This window comes from Corythoichthys intestinalis, chromosome 7 (assembly GCF_030265065.1).
Source record: "Corythoichthys intestinalis isolate RoL2023-P3 chromosome 7, ASM3026506v1, whole genome shotgun sequence".
Taxonomy (NCBI): domain Eukaryota; kingdom Metazoa; phylum Chordata; class Actinopteri; order Syngnathiformes; family Syngnathidae; genus Corythoichthys; species Corythoichthys intestinalis.
The window spans coordinates 12,385,217-12,402,388 of record NC_080401.1 but is presented as its reverse complement, the minus strand read 5'-3'; the positions used below and the strand labels follow the sequence as shown (position 1 = coordinate 12,402,388).

General features: G+C 38.9%; 1 protein-coding gene across 2 annotated transcripts in view; it reads left to right on the top strand.

The window, feature by feature from the left end:
- The first annotated feature begins 669 nt into the window (after positions 1 to 669).
- Positions 670 to 17,172, top strand: part of ncbp2 (nuclear cap binding protein subunit 2) — a 61,085-nt gene continuing 44,582 nt past the window's right edge. Inside the window, exons 1-5 of one of the 2 annotated variants that reach the window (XM_057840416.1) lie at positions 720 to 954; positions 1,216 to 1,302; positions 1,379 to 1,473; positions 1,572 to 1,710; positions 7,623 to 8,207. In XM_057840416.1, the coding sequence (XP_057696399.1) occupies positions 880 to 954; positions 1,216 to 1,302; positions 1,379 to 1,473; positions 1,572 to 1,710; positions 7,623 to 7,706 (480 nt within the window). In that variant the 5' untranslated portion in view covers positions 720 to 879 and the 3' untranslated portion in view covers positions 7,707 to 8,207. Of the gene's footprint in view, positions 955 to 1,215; positions 1,303 to 1,378; positions 1,474 to 1,571; positions 1,711 to 7,622; positions 8,208 to 17,172 lie in introns of those variants that run through there. The other variant, XM_057840415.1, reaches the window with a different exon arrangement.

Below are 17,172 nucleotides of genomic sequence, written 5' to 3'. Positions count from 1 at the left end.
GATTACTAGCCTTTTCAGATGGCAAAATGTATGTAAGCTCTGGTCAAGATTGCAACAAATTGCACAGAGCATGTGAAGTCATTTTTATATAGCCCTACCATGAGTCTCAAAAGTCCTACAGGAGACCAAAAAGAACAATATCCTCTGATCCAAACTCTCAGTTAGGCAATGTTAAATCTCCAAACCCCACCAAGGGGTGTTTGTGGAGATGCTTACACAAATCATATATAAACAGCAAATCAAAAGATATGGTAGGCTATGGCGGTAATAGCATATTTAAATCAGGCTAGATGTGTAATGGCTGGGTCGGCGTCGTATATAAATGGTGGCCTTTTTGCCTCGGGGAACTTCCCATATGGGCTCTACAGCAGCTGACGTAAGGAGCAATTCCACTAAAATTCGCTAAATTCGAATTCTTGACGTATATACAAACTGTTTGGTTTATAACAAATGAATTATTCAACATTGAGACAATTTTGAGTAGACATGATAAATATTCATAGGTCTGCAGTAAAAAAATACTGCGTCTCTGACGTGTAAGACATTTAAATCAAGTCTTTTGGAAATCGTGTAAAAATTGAGCAATCTTTCTCTATTACAAAGTACTCGCTCTATTCTGTATACTGGTATGTACGTTGAATGCCCCCGAGGCAAAATGGCCAACGAGTGACGACGCCCGTGATTACTTGCTCAAAGCGCGCAGTGACATCTAGCCTTACATGTAATATCTATGGCGAAAATACCTAATGCAGCGCAAACCACCACTCTAGGATTGTTTCACACGGACGTGTTTAAAGTACGGACCCTACAAGCGGAAACGCCGTATTGGTTCCGTGACGCCAAAGAAGTGTTATCTCCTCGTCTAATAATTCAGCTACAATGTCTGTGAAATTGAATGCCCTAAATAGTGATTCCTACACCGATATTGGAGCATACAGAGACCAACATTTTAAGGTAAGACATGTTTACGTTACGAGTTTGCTTCTTCTTGGGTTATGCTAGCAGTTTGATGATATCTAAAACGCCAGCGAAGGAATTGTCCATTTTAGTCTTAATAAATTCAGACCTATTTAGCGTCCAGAATTATCGAAATATAAATCCACACACTGTAGTTGAAGCCTAGGAATTACTAAATGAGTTTTTAGATTTGATATTGTTATCATAATCTCCAATTAACGCTTAGTTAATGTGTACGTGCTTATATTGTATTTCCAGGGTAAATGTCATATACAAGAGAAGCTGCTGAAAGCAAGCCACACTTTGTATGTAGGAAATCTCTCCTTCTACACCACAGAGGAACAGGCAAGAGATGCTGAACTTAACTAAAATGATCTGTCGTGTTTATACAGAATAACCCGTGTCTTTCTATTTTGTGCAGGTTCATGAGCTCTTTTCAAAGAGCGGAGATGTGAAGCGCATCATCATGGGTCTAGATAAAGTCAAGAAGACAGCCTGCGGGTTCTGCTTTGTGGAGTATCCTTTTGTGCCTGTTCAGTTTAAAAGTGCCCAAACACACATCTGAACTAACTCAAGTACTTCTCCTCATTGACCGGACTTAACTCCATGTGTAGATACTATACAAGGGGAGATGCAGAACATGCAATGCGTTTCATAAATGGCACACGTCTCGATGACCGTATGATCAGGACAGACTGGGACACTGGATTTAAGGAGGGAAGACAGTATGGACGTGGCAAGTCTGGTGGACAGGTAGGTCATTTGGGAATTGTCACTTGCTGCACTGAGTACTTCTGCCATTCTATGGACGGGTAGTCCCAGGTTACGAACGAGTTCCGTTACTACACTGGCGACGTACCCCGAATTTCTGCTCAATAACAGCGATTAAAATTTGCGTTTATGACTAGCTGCTGAAGCAGTAGTAATCCTCACAAATGATAATCAGGTATCTATTAGCTTCCATTATCAAAAACAAAATCGCATAAACTCGCCAAAGTATTTGATAATTCGATCACGATTAAAAATGGACAATAAACGGTACAAAAACTGTTATATACGGGTTTCACCTCTGTGGATGCTTCACAAGCAACAAATGTGCGCGCAAGCTTGCAGCTGTGATCTATCTACGCCCTCACTCCTCCTTTTGTGTGCGTGTGCGCAAAGACGTTCTTCATGTATCATTCATTCACAAAAACATTTTGGAACACACAAGCTATTTAAAGAACAAACACATAAATAACAATAATAAATCACAAACAATGCGATCAAACGCTGATGGCATTAACTAGTGCAAAAGAATGGAAGGTAAACAGATTCACAACACTGTGTCTTGACTTGTCCAACAGGATTCAAAAGAATTCTTACTTTCTCTTTTTGTGGTGTGTCTATATTGTTCTGGGCATTAGAGTGAACACCACCAGAGTAGATAAATAAATGTCACATATCACTAGAGTGAATTACGTGGGGGAAAAAAAAGGACGACAAGATTAAAGTCGTACGATTGCCAAGAGAAAAGAAAGTCTCATAATTACGTAGGTGGAATGTAGCTGTGAGCCGCTACGCACATATACTTTAGCTGGAAGCTACGACGAAGTATACGTTTTTCGATTGATTACAATTTGATGTAGACTAAGAAAAATAATAAGGTTTTTCTTATTTGTAAAACCGATTCTAAAACAAGATGCTTTCAATATTGTTAATTTTAAGGGAGGCGGCAACGCGCTATGTAGAGTACGTAGCTGCTTATTCAGCTACATTAGCCCCTAATACTCCATTATATGACGCACATACTGTAAAAGGCAACTTCAATAAAAAAAAGTCATAATATGGACTTAGTCAATAAATAAAATGAATTACGAATTCAAAAAAATGTATGAATTACAAATTCAAAAAAATATAATCAAGAAATTCATTCAACAAAGTCTATAAAATTAACTACGGCTCATAAAGGAGGGTGTATTGGATTTTGGGGAAGGAATGTGAAGTGTATTTTAATGCAAAGTGTGTGTTACATATGTATATACACTCAAACTTTTGAACGGTAGTGTGTATATATATATTTATGGCGGAAAACACTCAGGTGACTTGAAGTTCAGCTCTGAGACCCCCAATTTAGCCAACTTTCAAAATTGTCCGATATGCACGTGTGATACATCATTGGAAAGCTTAAAATCTCAATTTTCTGGGGGAAGAAAAAATTTGGACAGGAGGGCATTTTTAAAAAATGTTTTTTAAACAGCAAAACCCTACCTGGAGGTGAGAGGACGCGAGAGCAGAATTAGATGCCATGACTTTAACGAGATATTATCGCGTACTTACCTTGGTTTGATCCAAAAACTCCATGTCACATGTACCACTGAGTGTCAAGACACAGCTGTGAATGGCCACAGCTGGATTTTTTGGGGGATTTTAAAGGTGAAACATGGTAATATAAAAAGAGTCGCGATGCAGAAATCGCAGACATCAAGGAGTAATCGAGATTTTCTTTTTCATATATTTACCCTTTTGAACCCCCCCCCCCCCCCCCCCCCCCCCCAATTTTTCTTCATTTGGAGCGATCATTTATTATTTAACATATTGGGGAAAATGCGACAGTAACAATAAAATACAATTTGGCGATAGTTATGAGGTAGATATCCATGACTTTTTTACAGACGCCATTTTTTTCATTGTGACGTATACTCACCGGCCACTTTATTAGGTACACCTGTCCAACTGCGTCTTAACACTTAATTTCTAATCAGCCAATCACATGGCGGCAACTCAGTGCATTTAGGCATGTAGACATGGTTTATCTCCTGCAGTTCAAACCGAACATCAGTATGGGGAAGAAAGGTGATTTGAGTGACTTGAACGTGGCATGGTTGTTGGTGCCAGAAGGGCTGGTCTGAGTATTTCAGAAACTGCTGATCTACTGGGATTTTCACGCACAACCATCTCTAGGGTTTACAGAGAATGGTTCGAAAAAGAAAAAATATCCAGTGAGCGGCAGTTCTGTGGGCGGAAATGCCTTGTTGATGCCAGAGGTCAGAGGAGAATGGCCAGACTGGTTTGAGCTGATAAAAAAGGCAACAGTGACTCAAATAACCACCCGTTACAACCAGGTAGGCAGAAGAGCATCTCTGAACGCACAGTACGTCGAACTTTGAGGCAGATGGGCTACAGCAGCAGAAGACCACGCCGGGTGCCACTCCTTTCAGCTAAGAACAGGAAACTGAGGCTCCAATTTGCACAAGCTCATCGAAATTGGACAATAGAAGATTGGTAAAATGTTGCCTGGTCTGATGAGTCTCGATTTCTGCTGCGACATTCGGATGGTAGGGTCAGAATCTGGTGTCAACAACATGAAAGCATGGATCCATCCTGCCTTGTATCAACGGTTCAGGCTGGTGGTGTTGGTGTAATGGTGTGGGGAATATTTTCTTGGCACTCTTTGGGCCCCTTGGTACCAATTAAGCATCGTTGGAATGCCACAGCCGACCTGAGTATTGTTGCTGACCATGTCCATCCCTTTATGACCACAATGTACCCAACTTCTGATGGCTACTTTCAGCAGGATAATGCGCCATGTCATAAAGCTGGAATCATCTCAGACTGGTTTCTTGAACATGACAATGAGTTCACTGTACTCAAATGGCCTCCACAGTCACCAGATCTCAATCCAATAGAGCATCTTTGGGATGTGGTGGAACAGGAGATTTGCATCATGGATGTGCAGCCGACAATTGTGCACCAACTGTGTGATGCCATCATGTCAATATTGACCAAACTCTCTGAGGAATGCTTCCAGCACCTTGTTAAATCTCTTCCACGAAGAATTGAGGCAGTTCTGAAGGCAAAAGGGGGTCCAACCCGTTACTAGCATGGTGTACCTAATAAAGTGGCTGTTGAGTGTAATTTGTTTAAAATATGCGAGTGAATAATTTTTTAAAGTCGTTTTTTTTCTTTAAACAGAATATTGGGTAACGTTTTTCCAATCTTCTATTGTCAAATTTCGATGAGCTTGTGCAAATTGTAGCATCAGTTTCCTGTTCTTGGCTGAAAGGAGTGGCACCCGGCGTGGTCTTCTGCTGCTGTAGCCCATCTGCCTCAAAGTTCGACGTACTGTGCGTTCAGAGATGCTCTTCTGCCTACCTTGGTTGTAACGGGTGGTTATTTGAGTCACTGTTGCCTTTCTATCAGCTCCAACCAGTCTGGCCATTCTCCTCTGACCTCTGGCATCGACAAGGCATTTCCGCCCACAGAACTGCCGCTCACTGGATATTTTTTCTTTTTCGGACCATTCTCTGTAAACCCTAGAGATGGTTGTGCGTGAAAATCCCAGTAGATCAGCAGTTTCTGAATTACTCAGACCAGCCCTTCTGGCACCAACAACCATGCCACATTCAAAGTCACTCAAATCACCTTTCTTCCCCATACTGATGCTCGGTTTGAACTGCAGGATATTGTCTTAAACCATGTCTACATGCCTAAATGCACTGAGTTGCCGCCATGTGATTGGCTGATTAGAAATTAAGTGTTAACGAGCGGTTGGACAGGTGTACCTAATAAAGTGGCCGGTGAGTGTATAATGTGATTACTTTTATACTTCAACTGGGGAATAATAAAGTTCCTGACAACCAGGCCTATGTACTTGGTCAAATCAGAAACTCTTAATTAGGGCTGTCAAACGATTAAAAATTTTAATCGAGTTAATTACAGCTTAAAAATTAATTAATCGTAATTAATCGCAATTAATCGCAATTCAAACCATCTCTAAAATATGCCATATTTTTATGTAAATTATTGTTGGAATAGAAAGATAAGACACACAACGGATATATACATACAACATACTGTACATCAGTACTGTATTTGTTTATTGTAACAATAAATCCACAAATGGCATTATTAGCATTCTTTATGTTAAAGTGATCCACTGATAGAAAGACTTGTAGTTCTTAAACGATAAATGTTATAGTTACAAGTTATAGTAATTTTATATTAAAACTGGGGCTGTCAAACGATTAAAATTTTTAATCGAGTTAATTACAGCTTAAAAATGAATTAATTGTAATTAATTGCAATTAATCGCAATTCAAACCATCTATAAAATATGCCATATTTTTCTGTAAATTATATATATATTCTGTAAAATAAATTGTTGGAATGAAAAGATAAGACACAAGATGGATATATACATTCAACATACGTTACATAAGGACTGTAGTGGGCATTTCACTCTACTGTCATTTAAATCTGTCTATGCTGTCCTCACTCCGAAGCGTCTACTTTTTACAAAGCTAGACAGCTAGTGAACGACGCCTTAATAATTAGACTTCTTCCTTTTTCATCTGATTTATTAATAAAATGGCCTCAAACCATTGTCCTCTTTAGACCGTCGTAAAACTACAAAATAAAAGTACACAAGCATTGCATTAGCAACAACGTTAGCTTAGCACGCTATACAGGTTCACTAAACATAAACAAAAAGCGTCTCATACAAAAAATATAACATTTCGCTTACTAACATAATATGTGCATTCTTTACAACAACCATACTTACGGACAAATCTTGTCCAAGGATCATATAAGCACAACATTATCAGCCCGAGACGTCGTGCAGCCATAATGAACTGGAAAGAAAGCAATAAACCATGTCGCTAAGCGACCACAAGAGTTCGCTGTTGGACAGGACAAAAAGCCTTGCTGTAAAACTTACCGAAAGGCAGAATACTTTCTGAGCGGGACATGTGCGTTAATTGCGTCAAATATTTTAACGTGATTAATTAAGAAAATTAATTACCGCGCGTTAACGCGATAATTTTGACAGCCCTACTCTTAATAGGTGGTGGGATAAAAAGAACATACTCTTACTGTGCAAGTTAAGAGTGTTATACTTGACCCCTTCAAAAAAGGTTTTATCTGAATAGCAGAAATAGAAAACCTGTCACCTTGTTTAAGCTTTTTGGCCCACAGTAGACCTAATATCCCACAAATATGTATACAGTGATACCTCAGCTCACGAACGCTTAAGCTCACGAACTTTTCGCCTCAAGAACATTAAATTCGCGAGCATATAGTCTCTGCTGACGAACTAGTTTTCGGCGGACGAACCAAACCACTCGGTCGAACAGCGCCACGAGAAGCTGACGCACGCTCACGGCGTCCCAGTTCGTCCCCTCCCTTTCGATGAGTGCGGACGTGGTTTGTGTTTGATAGACATTTTGGACCATATTGAGTGTACTTTTGTTATTATGGGACCGAAAAAGACCCCACCACAGGCTAGTGTTAAGCCTAAGAAGACATGAAAGAAAATAAGGTATATTTTTGTGTAGTTTTAAGGCTTATTTAGTAGAAAATTATGTTTTATGGGGACCTGGGAACGGATTATTCTCATTTTAATGGTTTCTTATGGGAAATAAATGTTCGGAAGACGAACTTTTCGCCTTACACACACTTTCTGGGAACCAATTATGTTCGTGAACTGAGGTATCACTGTATTTTTAAGCACCGGTAATAGATTTGAGCCATTTCTTTTTACTATATACTGCATGTTCATGCTTTAGGATTGTAACTTGCAGCTAATACTGTGTAATTTAGTTGGCCAGAAATATGAACACTGGATGTACCGGAAAGATTATAAACCGAAGTGAATATTTGGTTTTTTTTTCTTCCCTGTTTAGGTAAGGGATGAATACAGACAGGACTACGACCCAGCCAGAGGTGGCTATGGAAAGTTGGCTCAGCAGCACAGAGGTCCACAGTAGCTTTCTGTCCTGATGCATTGTGCCCCCCCCCCCCCCCCCCACCACCACCAAACAATATTACGACTGTAAATCAGCAATTTGAAGAATCCATTTTTTCACTATTTCTGATGTTGAAGCTGAGTGATAATTTTAATGAGACGGTGAGATCCTTGTCAGCCTCATTATACTTGTCTGCTGGAGGAACAAAAAGCAAGCATGCCATTTGATGTGTTTTCCTTCAAAAACATTACTTCATTGGGAATGTCCCAAATTGTGTATTGATTTTTTTTATATATATATAAAGTTATACTTTTCTACCTCTGCCAATGCTTTTTCATTATGTAGTTGGTAGTCCATATGAATGAGTGACCACAATCAAATAAGAACTGCATTTTCATGAAGCCGAGTGGAGATATCTGAACAATGAACATTAAATTTAATCCTTCATCTGTTGGTTTCCATTAAAAAAAAAAAAGTAACGAGCATTTGTACCTTTCAAGATTGGATTATACATTATAATGCTACCTAATGTGACCACCTTCCTGTTTACACTTAAAGCTCCTCGGTATGTTCTGAAAATGTACACAAGAGGGCACAAGATGACCAAAACAGTGGTTCACACAATGGGTTCGAGTGGAGGCACAAAATCGAATCTCCTCTGTTCCTTGGTTCATTAACACAACAAACGAATTTGGATTTCAGCAATTGCTTTCTTTGGGTTTGAAGCTTCGATTTCTTCTTTTACATCTTCACAGTTACCAAATGTCTTTATCAGAAACCCTCAAAGCTTTTCAACGTGTCCTAAATGACCATTTAATTAAAATAACGAATCATCCGATTGAATTTCATAGTTATATGGCGTGAGGCTGAACAGAGAGGGGAAAAACCTTTCAGTTCTTCATTTTACTTTGATCTTTTATTTAAAATTAAATGATTTAATTACCATGCTAAACCAATCCAGCCTGTCTAAGAATGTCTGGAGGGAAGTTCACATATTATTCTTAACTTTTAGGTTTGCAAAAAGTTGAATCAAATGACATATTTGGTACCGAATCCCAAAGGGGTTGATGGCCATATGTGTTGGGAAAATATACCTCATTAGGGGGGCAATTATGTTGGCATCCTGACATTTCCTACTAAGAAATGATACAGCCTCACAGCACCTGGTTTTGCTCAGGATAACATCATGGTTATTCGTCACGGTAAGCAATAGTTGCTTCTTGTTTTGGCTCCGGTCGCAAACAACAGGATCTATCTCATGTTTCTTAATTGCAAGTCCCCTTGTGCCTCAAAACAGTTGACTGCCATAGTTTTGCAGGAATTTGAAGTATCTGGGTGGACTTGTGCATGGTCTGTCAACTGTTTGAGATGTGGATTTGCCAAACCAAGTCCCTTTCGAGGCTCTTTCAGTTCCTGAAAGAAGGGTTGACTACTGCCAACTCTGGGCCTACTTCCTCTTTGCATGGTTTTCTTCCTTTTCACCATGGAAGATATGCTTAATCCCCCCCTTTTAATTGTCCTGGGAGGTTACCTGTGTATTTCGTTGCACGTGGGTTGCGTATTTGTGGATCACTGTGTACGTACTGGCAATTTAGCGTTCAGGTTCTAAATGCTTGTACATAAATAACGTTTTTATAATTTTAATTTCTTTTTCAGATTATTTAGCATTAAAATAGTGCCTTAAAGTGCCTGTGACACCAAAAAAGCATGTTTTATATTACAATATTTGATGCTCCTGAATGAAATGGACCGCTTGGATGTGTGGAAGCGATCGATATATTTATTCAATTTTATTCAATCTCGCGCCATGAAAATGAGTGACTTCCGGTTCCTGTCTCAGGTTGAGGAAGAAGGCGAATGTGGCGTAGAGATTATCTTCATAATACAGCTATTACTATATAGTGCATGCAGAAGGACTGCGGATTCCACAGATTTTGCAGATTAATTCGTTTATTTTGTGCGTCACGCAAGGCCAATGTGCTGCAGGCTTTTGTTGCTACAACAGGGAGAGTTGTGTGAGGCTTTTTGTATTTCCAAAAGGTCCTTGTTCACTGCGATGAGCAAAACAAGTCCGACAACCGAGGAACCATTGGACGGACAAGAAAGTGAGTAAGCTTGGTGTGTTATTTTATGTCAAATACTGGGATCATGGCAAATGTTTTAATAAGGAGGTGGCTTGCATTTTGTGGGTGACAATTTAGGAGTGGGAACCTCTTGGTACCTCACGATACGATACGATTTGCGATACAAAGCTCATGATAACAATGATCTGATGATATGGCGATACAACGATTATCGATACATTGTTCAGGAAATCATTCTAGGATATTTTACAAGCAACTAATAAACAGAAAAACACAATTTTCGTCCTTCGGTTGTGTGTTTATCACTAGTAGACGTCCAATCCATTTGAACTGGGAGGGTGGCAGCGAATCAACAAATTCGTTCATTCACTGCCCTCCCTCCCACTTCAAACGGATTGAACGTCTATGGCCGTTAGTGGCAGCCAATGCCAGGCAATGAGGTCATTTTGGGCCATTGACCTGTTGTTTTTCAGTTACTTCCTGTTGATTTGGGGGTATTTTATAGGTCAGTTCCTGTTTATTTTGAGTTACAGAACAGGAAGTGACCTGGGAATCACCCAAATAAATAGGCAATGACTCAAACTAAACAGGAAATGACCTGTAAATGAACAGCAAGTGACCTGTAAATGCCCCGAAAATCGGACCGAATGACTGGCTTTGAATGAACAAACTTTCCCTGTCCAAATGGATTAGGCGTCAAGCACCGTCAATGGCAGCCTTAGAGTTAACTGAGATTATTTTGTTATTTTGGTGGAAGACTGGTAGCAACTTGATGGTTCTTTTTTTTTTTTTTTTTTTTTTTTTTTTTAAACACTGACACCTTTTTAAAACGATATCTTGATTCTTGACAGGAGCATATCAATAAACTTTTGGGATACAAAGTATCTCGATATATCACCATTTCGATATTTTGTCACACCCTTAGTGACAATACTCGCTGTCCACCCAGAAGGCCACACGGCCGAAGACTGACTGCTTGTCGCACACCATGGTCACCTGCCAATAAAGGCATGCCCCCCTACAGAGCGCTTTTCGCGGCTTGGCCCCGTGCAGCCCCCTGCTCTAGTCTCTGGTCTGTCATTGTGTAGACTTCCACCCCCCCTTGGTCCTCTTCGCCTGCTCGCACACAGAGCACTTTCCTCGGCTTGGACCCGAGCAGCCCCCCGCTCTCATCTCCGGTCCTCGATTGTTTAGACTTCCAGCCCCCTCGGTCCTTTTGCGTGCCCGCTGAGAATGCTCTATTTTCGGCTTGGGCTCAGGGAGTCCCCCGCTCTCGTCTCGTTCTCCATTGTGTCTATTTTTCGCGCTATCTGTTTTATTAACATTTTTGGTGTTTCCCCTTCTCTCCCCGGCGACAAGCACTGTCTGCCAGCTGGGGCCGCAGCAGAACGATGAGCTGTAACATGCTCGGCGCCGGGGGCTGGCCGATCGGTGAAGACAATCAACCCCGCCGCCGTGTGCGACATGAGTCAGGGTAGTTTTGTGTGATTTTTCTTTTTCAAAAGGCGAGCATAAGACTTGGAAAAGCCTCTCGGTTCAGGTTAGCATGTCGGCTAGCTGTCATGCCTCCTGTTTTGTTTGCGCACTTTCCTCTGTCTCCGAAGCTGGGGTAGGGAAAAGACAAAAGCCGACTAACTCCGGTGGCATAAAATACCGTTCAGGAGAGGAAGAAGTCGGCAGTTTTGACCATTATGCAGTAATTTTGCACTGTCGTACTGAATAAACACATTTTTAATATTTCATATTCCATTTTGCACAAACCTGTTCTTTGTCATGACCATACCATTTATTTAGCAATTGCGGAAAAATACTTCAGATAAACAGTATATCCTGTAAAAATATTGCTGCTGTCTGTCGCATTTTCCTCATTCTGAATCTTCCCCCTCAGTGGACTGAATTCTAAATCAGATGAAATCGTTACCCTGCCGACGTCATCATCCAGCTTGGGACACTAGAGCGCTATAATGGGCAGGGCTAAACGGTAGATTAAAAGACTAATTTCTCGTCATCTGCACTTTGCCAATTTGTTAAATATGGTCGAATCGTCAAAAAATATGATTCTAATTTACATAATAATGTTATTTAAGGTTTTTTTTTATGCTGTCACAGGCACTTTAAATTATTATTTAGAGGTCACATGACAAGGTCATGGGAAGTGTTGCATGCATTAACTGCAATTATTTCTTAAGGAGAAAATACATTTTTGCTATGAGCACATTCATGTTACGAGTTTGGTCTTGGAACAGATTATGCTCTTATCATGAGGGTTAGGGATGTACAGAAAGCAAAATTCTTGGCAGATATCCTTAACTCCTCAATGGGCTCTCTGGTAAAAGAAGCTCACCTTGTGAAGACTGAGGAAGTTGCGAATAGCACAGTTCATGTTGTACAGTACCTCACTTTTTATGGCATGAATTCTACAGAGTTATATGGGTAATTGTGTGATTCCACATGTTCACATTTAATGGCCCATCTCATGCATTTTTCTGTGTCACACTTGCCCATTGGTTTCGCCGCTGAGGTGATTTGGGGGTGTGTGATACATGTGCTAGAAGCTAATTAGGCATACTGTTAAGCTGTTAACATGATAATTCTCAAATCATATATGCCATTACAAGCTTAATCAAACTTCAAGTGTCCAATGTGAAAGTGATACCACCAATTTTATCATGTGCTCCACATTCACACCTGACACCTTTCAAACTAACTGGTCACATGATACTTGGGAAGAAAAGTGGATAATCAGGCTCAATTTAGACAATTTCTTTATGGGGTGAAGTCATGTTATTAAAAATGGCCAGAATGTCCTTTTGCAAGCTAACTTAGTTAGTTCATTTTCCTTGCCTCAGCCAACAGCCACTTTCTCATTATTCTATAATTAACAACAACAGCAACAGAAAATGTAAATGCAACACTTGTATTTGCTCCCGGTTTTTATGACCTCGTCCATGCCCCTCAAATGATGTTCATAAATCTATTAGAATTCTCCTTTTGTCAAGATTATCCATGTCCCCCTCACAAGGTCAGGCATATCAAGATGCTGATTAGACATTTTGATGATTGCACAGCCACGCCTTTGGCTGCTTAAAATAAATTAAAAAAAAAAAAAACACTTTGAAATACGCAGTATTGTTTTAACGGGGATTGGATCAGAAATCCAGTCAGTATCTGGTGTGACCACCATTTGCCTCAGACAATGCAACAACTGACAAGACTGTTTGATTGTGGCCTTTGTAATGTTGGTTCACTTCTCTTCAATGGCTGTGTGAATTTGCTGGTTATTGTCAGAAACTGAGGCCATGTCTACTTGTAACGTTATTTTGCAAAAATAACTTTTTCTTCGGTTTAGCCTATCATCCACACGCACATTTTAAGCATTGAAAACAAGGGTTCTTAAAAATTCTGACCAGAGTGAAGATGTGCAAAATCTGCATTTGTAGACCCTCATATGGACACTGATAACCAATGATTTAACTGTGGAAAAGTCACTATTCGCGACAAACTTTGTTCCTATGTCACACATGACTCGAGACCAATGTTTACGTTTGGAGACAACATGGATACCTTCGCAGTAGGTGGTCACAATATCGGTGATTCTTAAACTACACAATGTCAAAATTCGACTTTTTGTGGATGAAATGTACCCATTTTCTTCAAATAGTACTTCAATTATGCATTTTTTCCCCTAAAAAATGTTGAAATCATGAGATCCAAATTCTTTAAATTTCCAATTTTACAAAAGGCAAAGGAAGTTGACTATAATATTCTTAATAGAGTACCCCTCTTCAAAATTCTTAAGTCTCTGCATTAATTTAGACCACAACATCTGTATTTTTTTGTAATTAAGACATTGAAACGACTGACCATTTATTTTTTAAATGTAAATTTGTTCATGCTTTCTGAGACAATTTGTATGACTGGTTATTTCCTAAATAGCCCAATATCTCCAGCCTCACAATAAAAAAGTTTTATATGGTATCTCTTTATTAGATTAATCGCACAACCTAACCTTTAACACAGTTATCATTCTAGGTTTTTTTTTTTTTCATACATAAGAATATTTAAAACCAATTCTAAATTTTAATATTTTTCATAAAGAATTGTGTCATTATTTTTCTTACTTGAAATATATGAAAATGTAAGATTGTAAAGGAGCTTGAATTTGCTGTTTTTTTTTTTTTTTTTTTTTTTTTTTTTTTAAATTGTTTTATTTACTTATTTATTTATATTTTTTTCTCTACTTATTTTACTCTAACTTTTTACTTAAATTTCCTGTGTGATTGTAATTTGGTGTATGATTAACGGTTATTCTTTAGGCTTGTCTGTTATGTTTAGATTTAGACAACAATGCCACAACCATGCCACTTATGTTGTAATGTTGTATCTGTGAATGTACGATAATAATAATTTAAAAAAAAAAAAAAAAAAAAAACCTTCGCATTCGCAGTTGGTTAAGATCTAATTATTAGACTGGTTGTATTGCTACCATTTATTTACAGACTCTTGCATTGCTCCATATTGAGGAACACAGGCGGAGGAGACTGTTTGCACCCTGTTGGAGTTGTATACCTTGTCAACATCTAGGTCTTGTGTAAGCTTTTCTCCTGCAAATTAGACAATTATTTTTCGTGGATTCCTATGAATGTACTTAAAAACGAATGAATGCGGTTGGCTGTGGATGCTTTTTTTTTGTTTTCTACAAACACGGTGGTGTGAACGTAATTATTTTTTCCGTGCGTATGAAAGCAGGATCCTCGTTCAAACAAACAAAAAAAAAAACTGCTAGGTGTAGACATGGCCTGAATCACGCTGTCCTATTCACTGATCCTTAGGAACCAAAACATGCTTAATTAGTAGGACCTCTGTTGAGTAAGCTGTCCAAGAAAGAACTGGGATGTTTTCTGTTTCCAGGAATTGCTTACAGATCCTTGTAAGAACATGGGGCCATGCAAGGGTTATGGATGAATGACACAACGGTCATTATGGGATCTCTGCATACAAATTGCCTCAATAAAATGACCTGTATTCGTTGTCTACTGTATTTTTCGAACTATATGTTGCAGTTTTTTTCATAGTTTGGCTGGGGGTGCGACTTATACTCTGAAACGACTTATGTGTGAAATTATGAACACATTATTATATCATTTCACATGTTATTTTCGTCTTTTGGAGTGACACTGATGGTTTGGTAAACTTATTAGCATGGTCTTTATGCTGTAGTTATCTGAATAACTCTTAATAGTAGTTATGTTAACATACCGGCCACGTTCCCATTTAGTTGTTCATGCATCATGTAACATTATCATACTGTACACTTATTGAGCATGTTGTTTTCTATTGTATTTTTTTATTTCAAATTGCCTTTCAAGATGACATACCTGTTCTATGTTTTGGATTTTATCAAGTAAATTTCCCCCAAAAATGCGACTTATCCTGTGGTGAGACTTATATATGGCGGAAAACACAGACGACTGAAAAAGCAGTTTCTGCTCTTGCACTCCTCTTTAAAAGAAACTGCTGCATTTTAAGCCAAAACAACTGTTGTGTTTGATAGAACAATATGTCTATATGATGCCATAGCAGATTCAGCCCCGAACTATTTTTAATTTGTCCGTTTTACGCTGGAAACCCCCGTTTACAGACGTCACGCAACCGTTTTTGTTTCAACCCAGCCATGAAAACAAGCTAATTATATTTATTGTTCAAAATGTCTGTCATTTTTAGCTTAGAATCATTAATTGATGTCTAATATTTTGTTTAAAAAAAAAAAGTCTTTAAAAAATATTCATTCGCATATTTTAAACTTTTAAACAAATTGACAAAAATGCCATCTGTAAAAATGTCACGGATATCTACCTCATAACTTGCTTGTATTTTTTTGTCACATTTTCCCTGATATGTTAGATGATAAATAATTGATCCAACCCAAAAAAAAACAACAAAAAAAAGTTTAAAAGGGTAAATATATGAAAAAGAAAATCTCGACCACTATTTGATGTCTGCAATTTCTGTATCGCGACCTTTGTTATATTACCATGTTTCACCCATAAAATCCCCAAAAAATCCAGCCGTGGCCATTCACAGCTGTGTTTTGACACTCAGTGATACATGCGACATGAAGTTTTTGGATCGAAACAAGGTAAGTACGCGATAATATCTCGTTAAAGTCATGGCATCTGTAATTCTGCTCTCGCGCACTCTCACCTCCTGATAGGGTTTTGCTGTTTAAAAAATATATATATTTTTTAAATGCAATCCTGTCCAAAAATTTTTCTTCCCCCAGAAAATAGAAATTTTAAGCTTTCCAATGATGTATCACACATGCATATTGGACAATTTTAAATTTGGCCAAATTGGGGGTCTCAGAGCGGAACTTTAAGTAACCTGAGTGTTTTCCGCCATATGTTTTTTTCCTTTTCATTGCGCATTTTTTGGCTGGTGCGACTTATACTCAGGTGCGACTTATAGTCTGAAAAATACGGTATATACACTATCCATACACAGCCACAGTAGGGTCACGTGATTCACAACCACGACATCAGCAAATCTCAGCCATACGGTGGTGCCTCCAGAAATTTTTCTTAGGGGTGGGCAAATGGCGCCACTTAAAATCTTGCAAGAATTATATTCTTTGGTTTGGTTGGCTAATGATTTAATGTCAGCTATCCATATCAGTCCAGTCAACATTTTGAGTTCCACGGCTGCTACAATCTGACATTATACTGGTGATTGGGGTGGCAAACAAATTTATAGGGGGTGGGGGGGCGTGGCCACCCCCTGGTGGCGCCATTGCAGCCACATGACGCCACACGCTGCCTGCTATCTATTCTGAACAATGAAAACCGAGGTTTCAGTCGTGAAAAGACCATCTCTGCAGTGTTACAGATGCCATCGAATGTAAGCATTCGCTTTCTCAAGTCAATCACGGAGATAAACCTGGAAACCCCCAATGAAAACGATGAGCAATCAGAGCTTTCCTGAGATGATTTCAGACACTTTATGCTGAAATTGTTTGTTTATACAAATTTGTTGCAGCAGCTGTTGGTGTCTGAGGTCATGGGCTGTTGTGGATATTCGTAGTCTGTGCTTGTGAAGTCGATTGGATGTACTGCCATTTGTGGCATTGTGCTGTGTCATACAAGTGTGTTCATTTTTTATACAGATGCGTAGGCCTATAAAGCGGGTAAAATTGTATTTCTTGTCCCTTTTCACTGTTTCTACTGAGAAGTAATGCAAAGTTTTTAAAATCTAGGAAATTGCAGGGCAATATCCTGGGGCAATATTAAATGTAGAAACCACAAATGAGAAGCTGCCTCATTACTGACGGTAATTTCAATTAATTTCCTATAATGGTTCTGGCTTCTTCAAGTGATGCACACTGTGCACTCGTATCTATAAAAAAA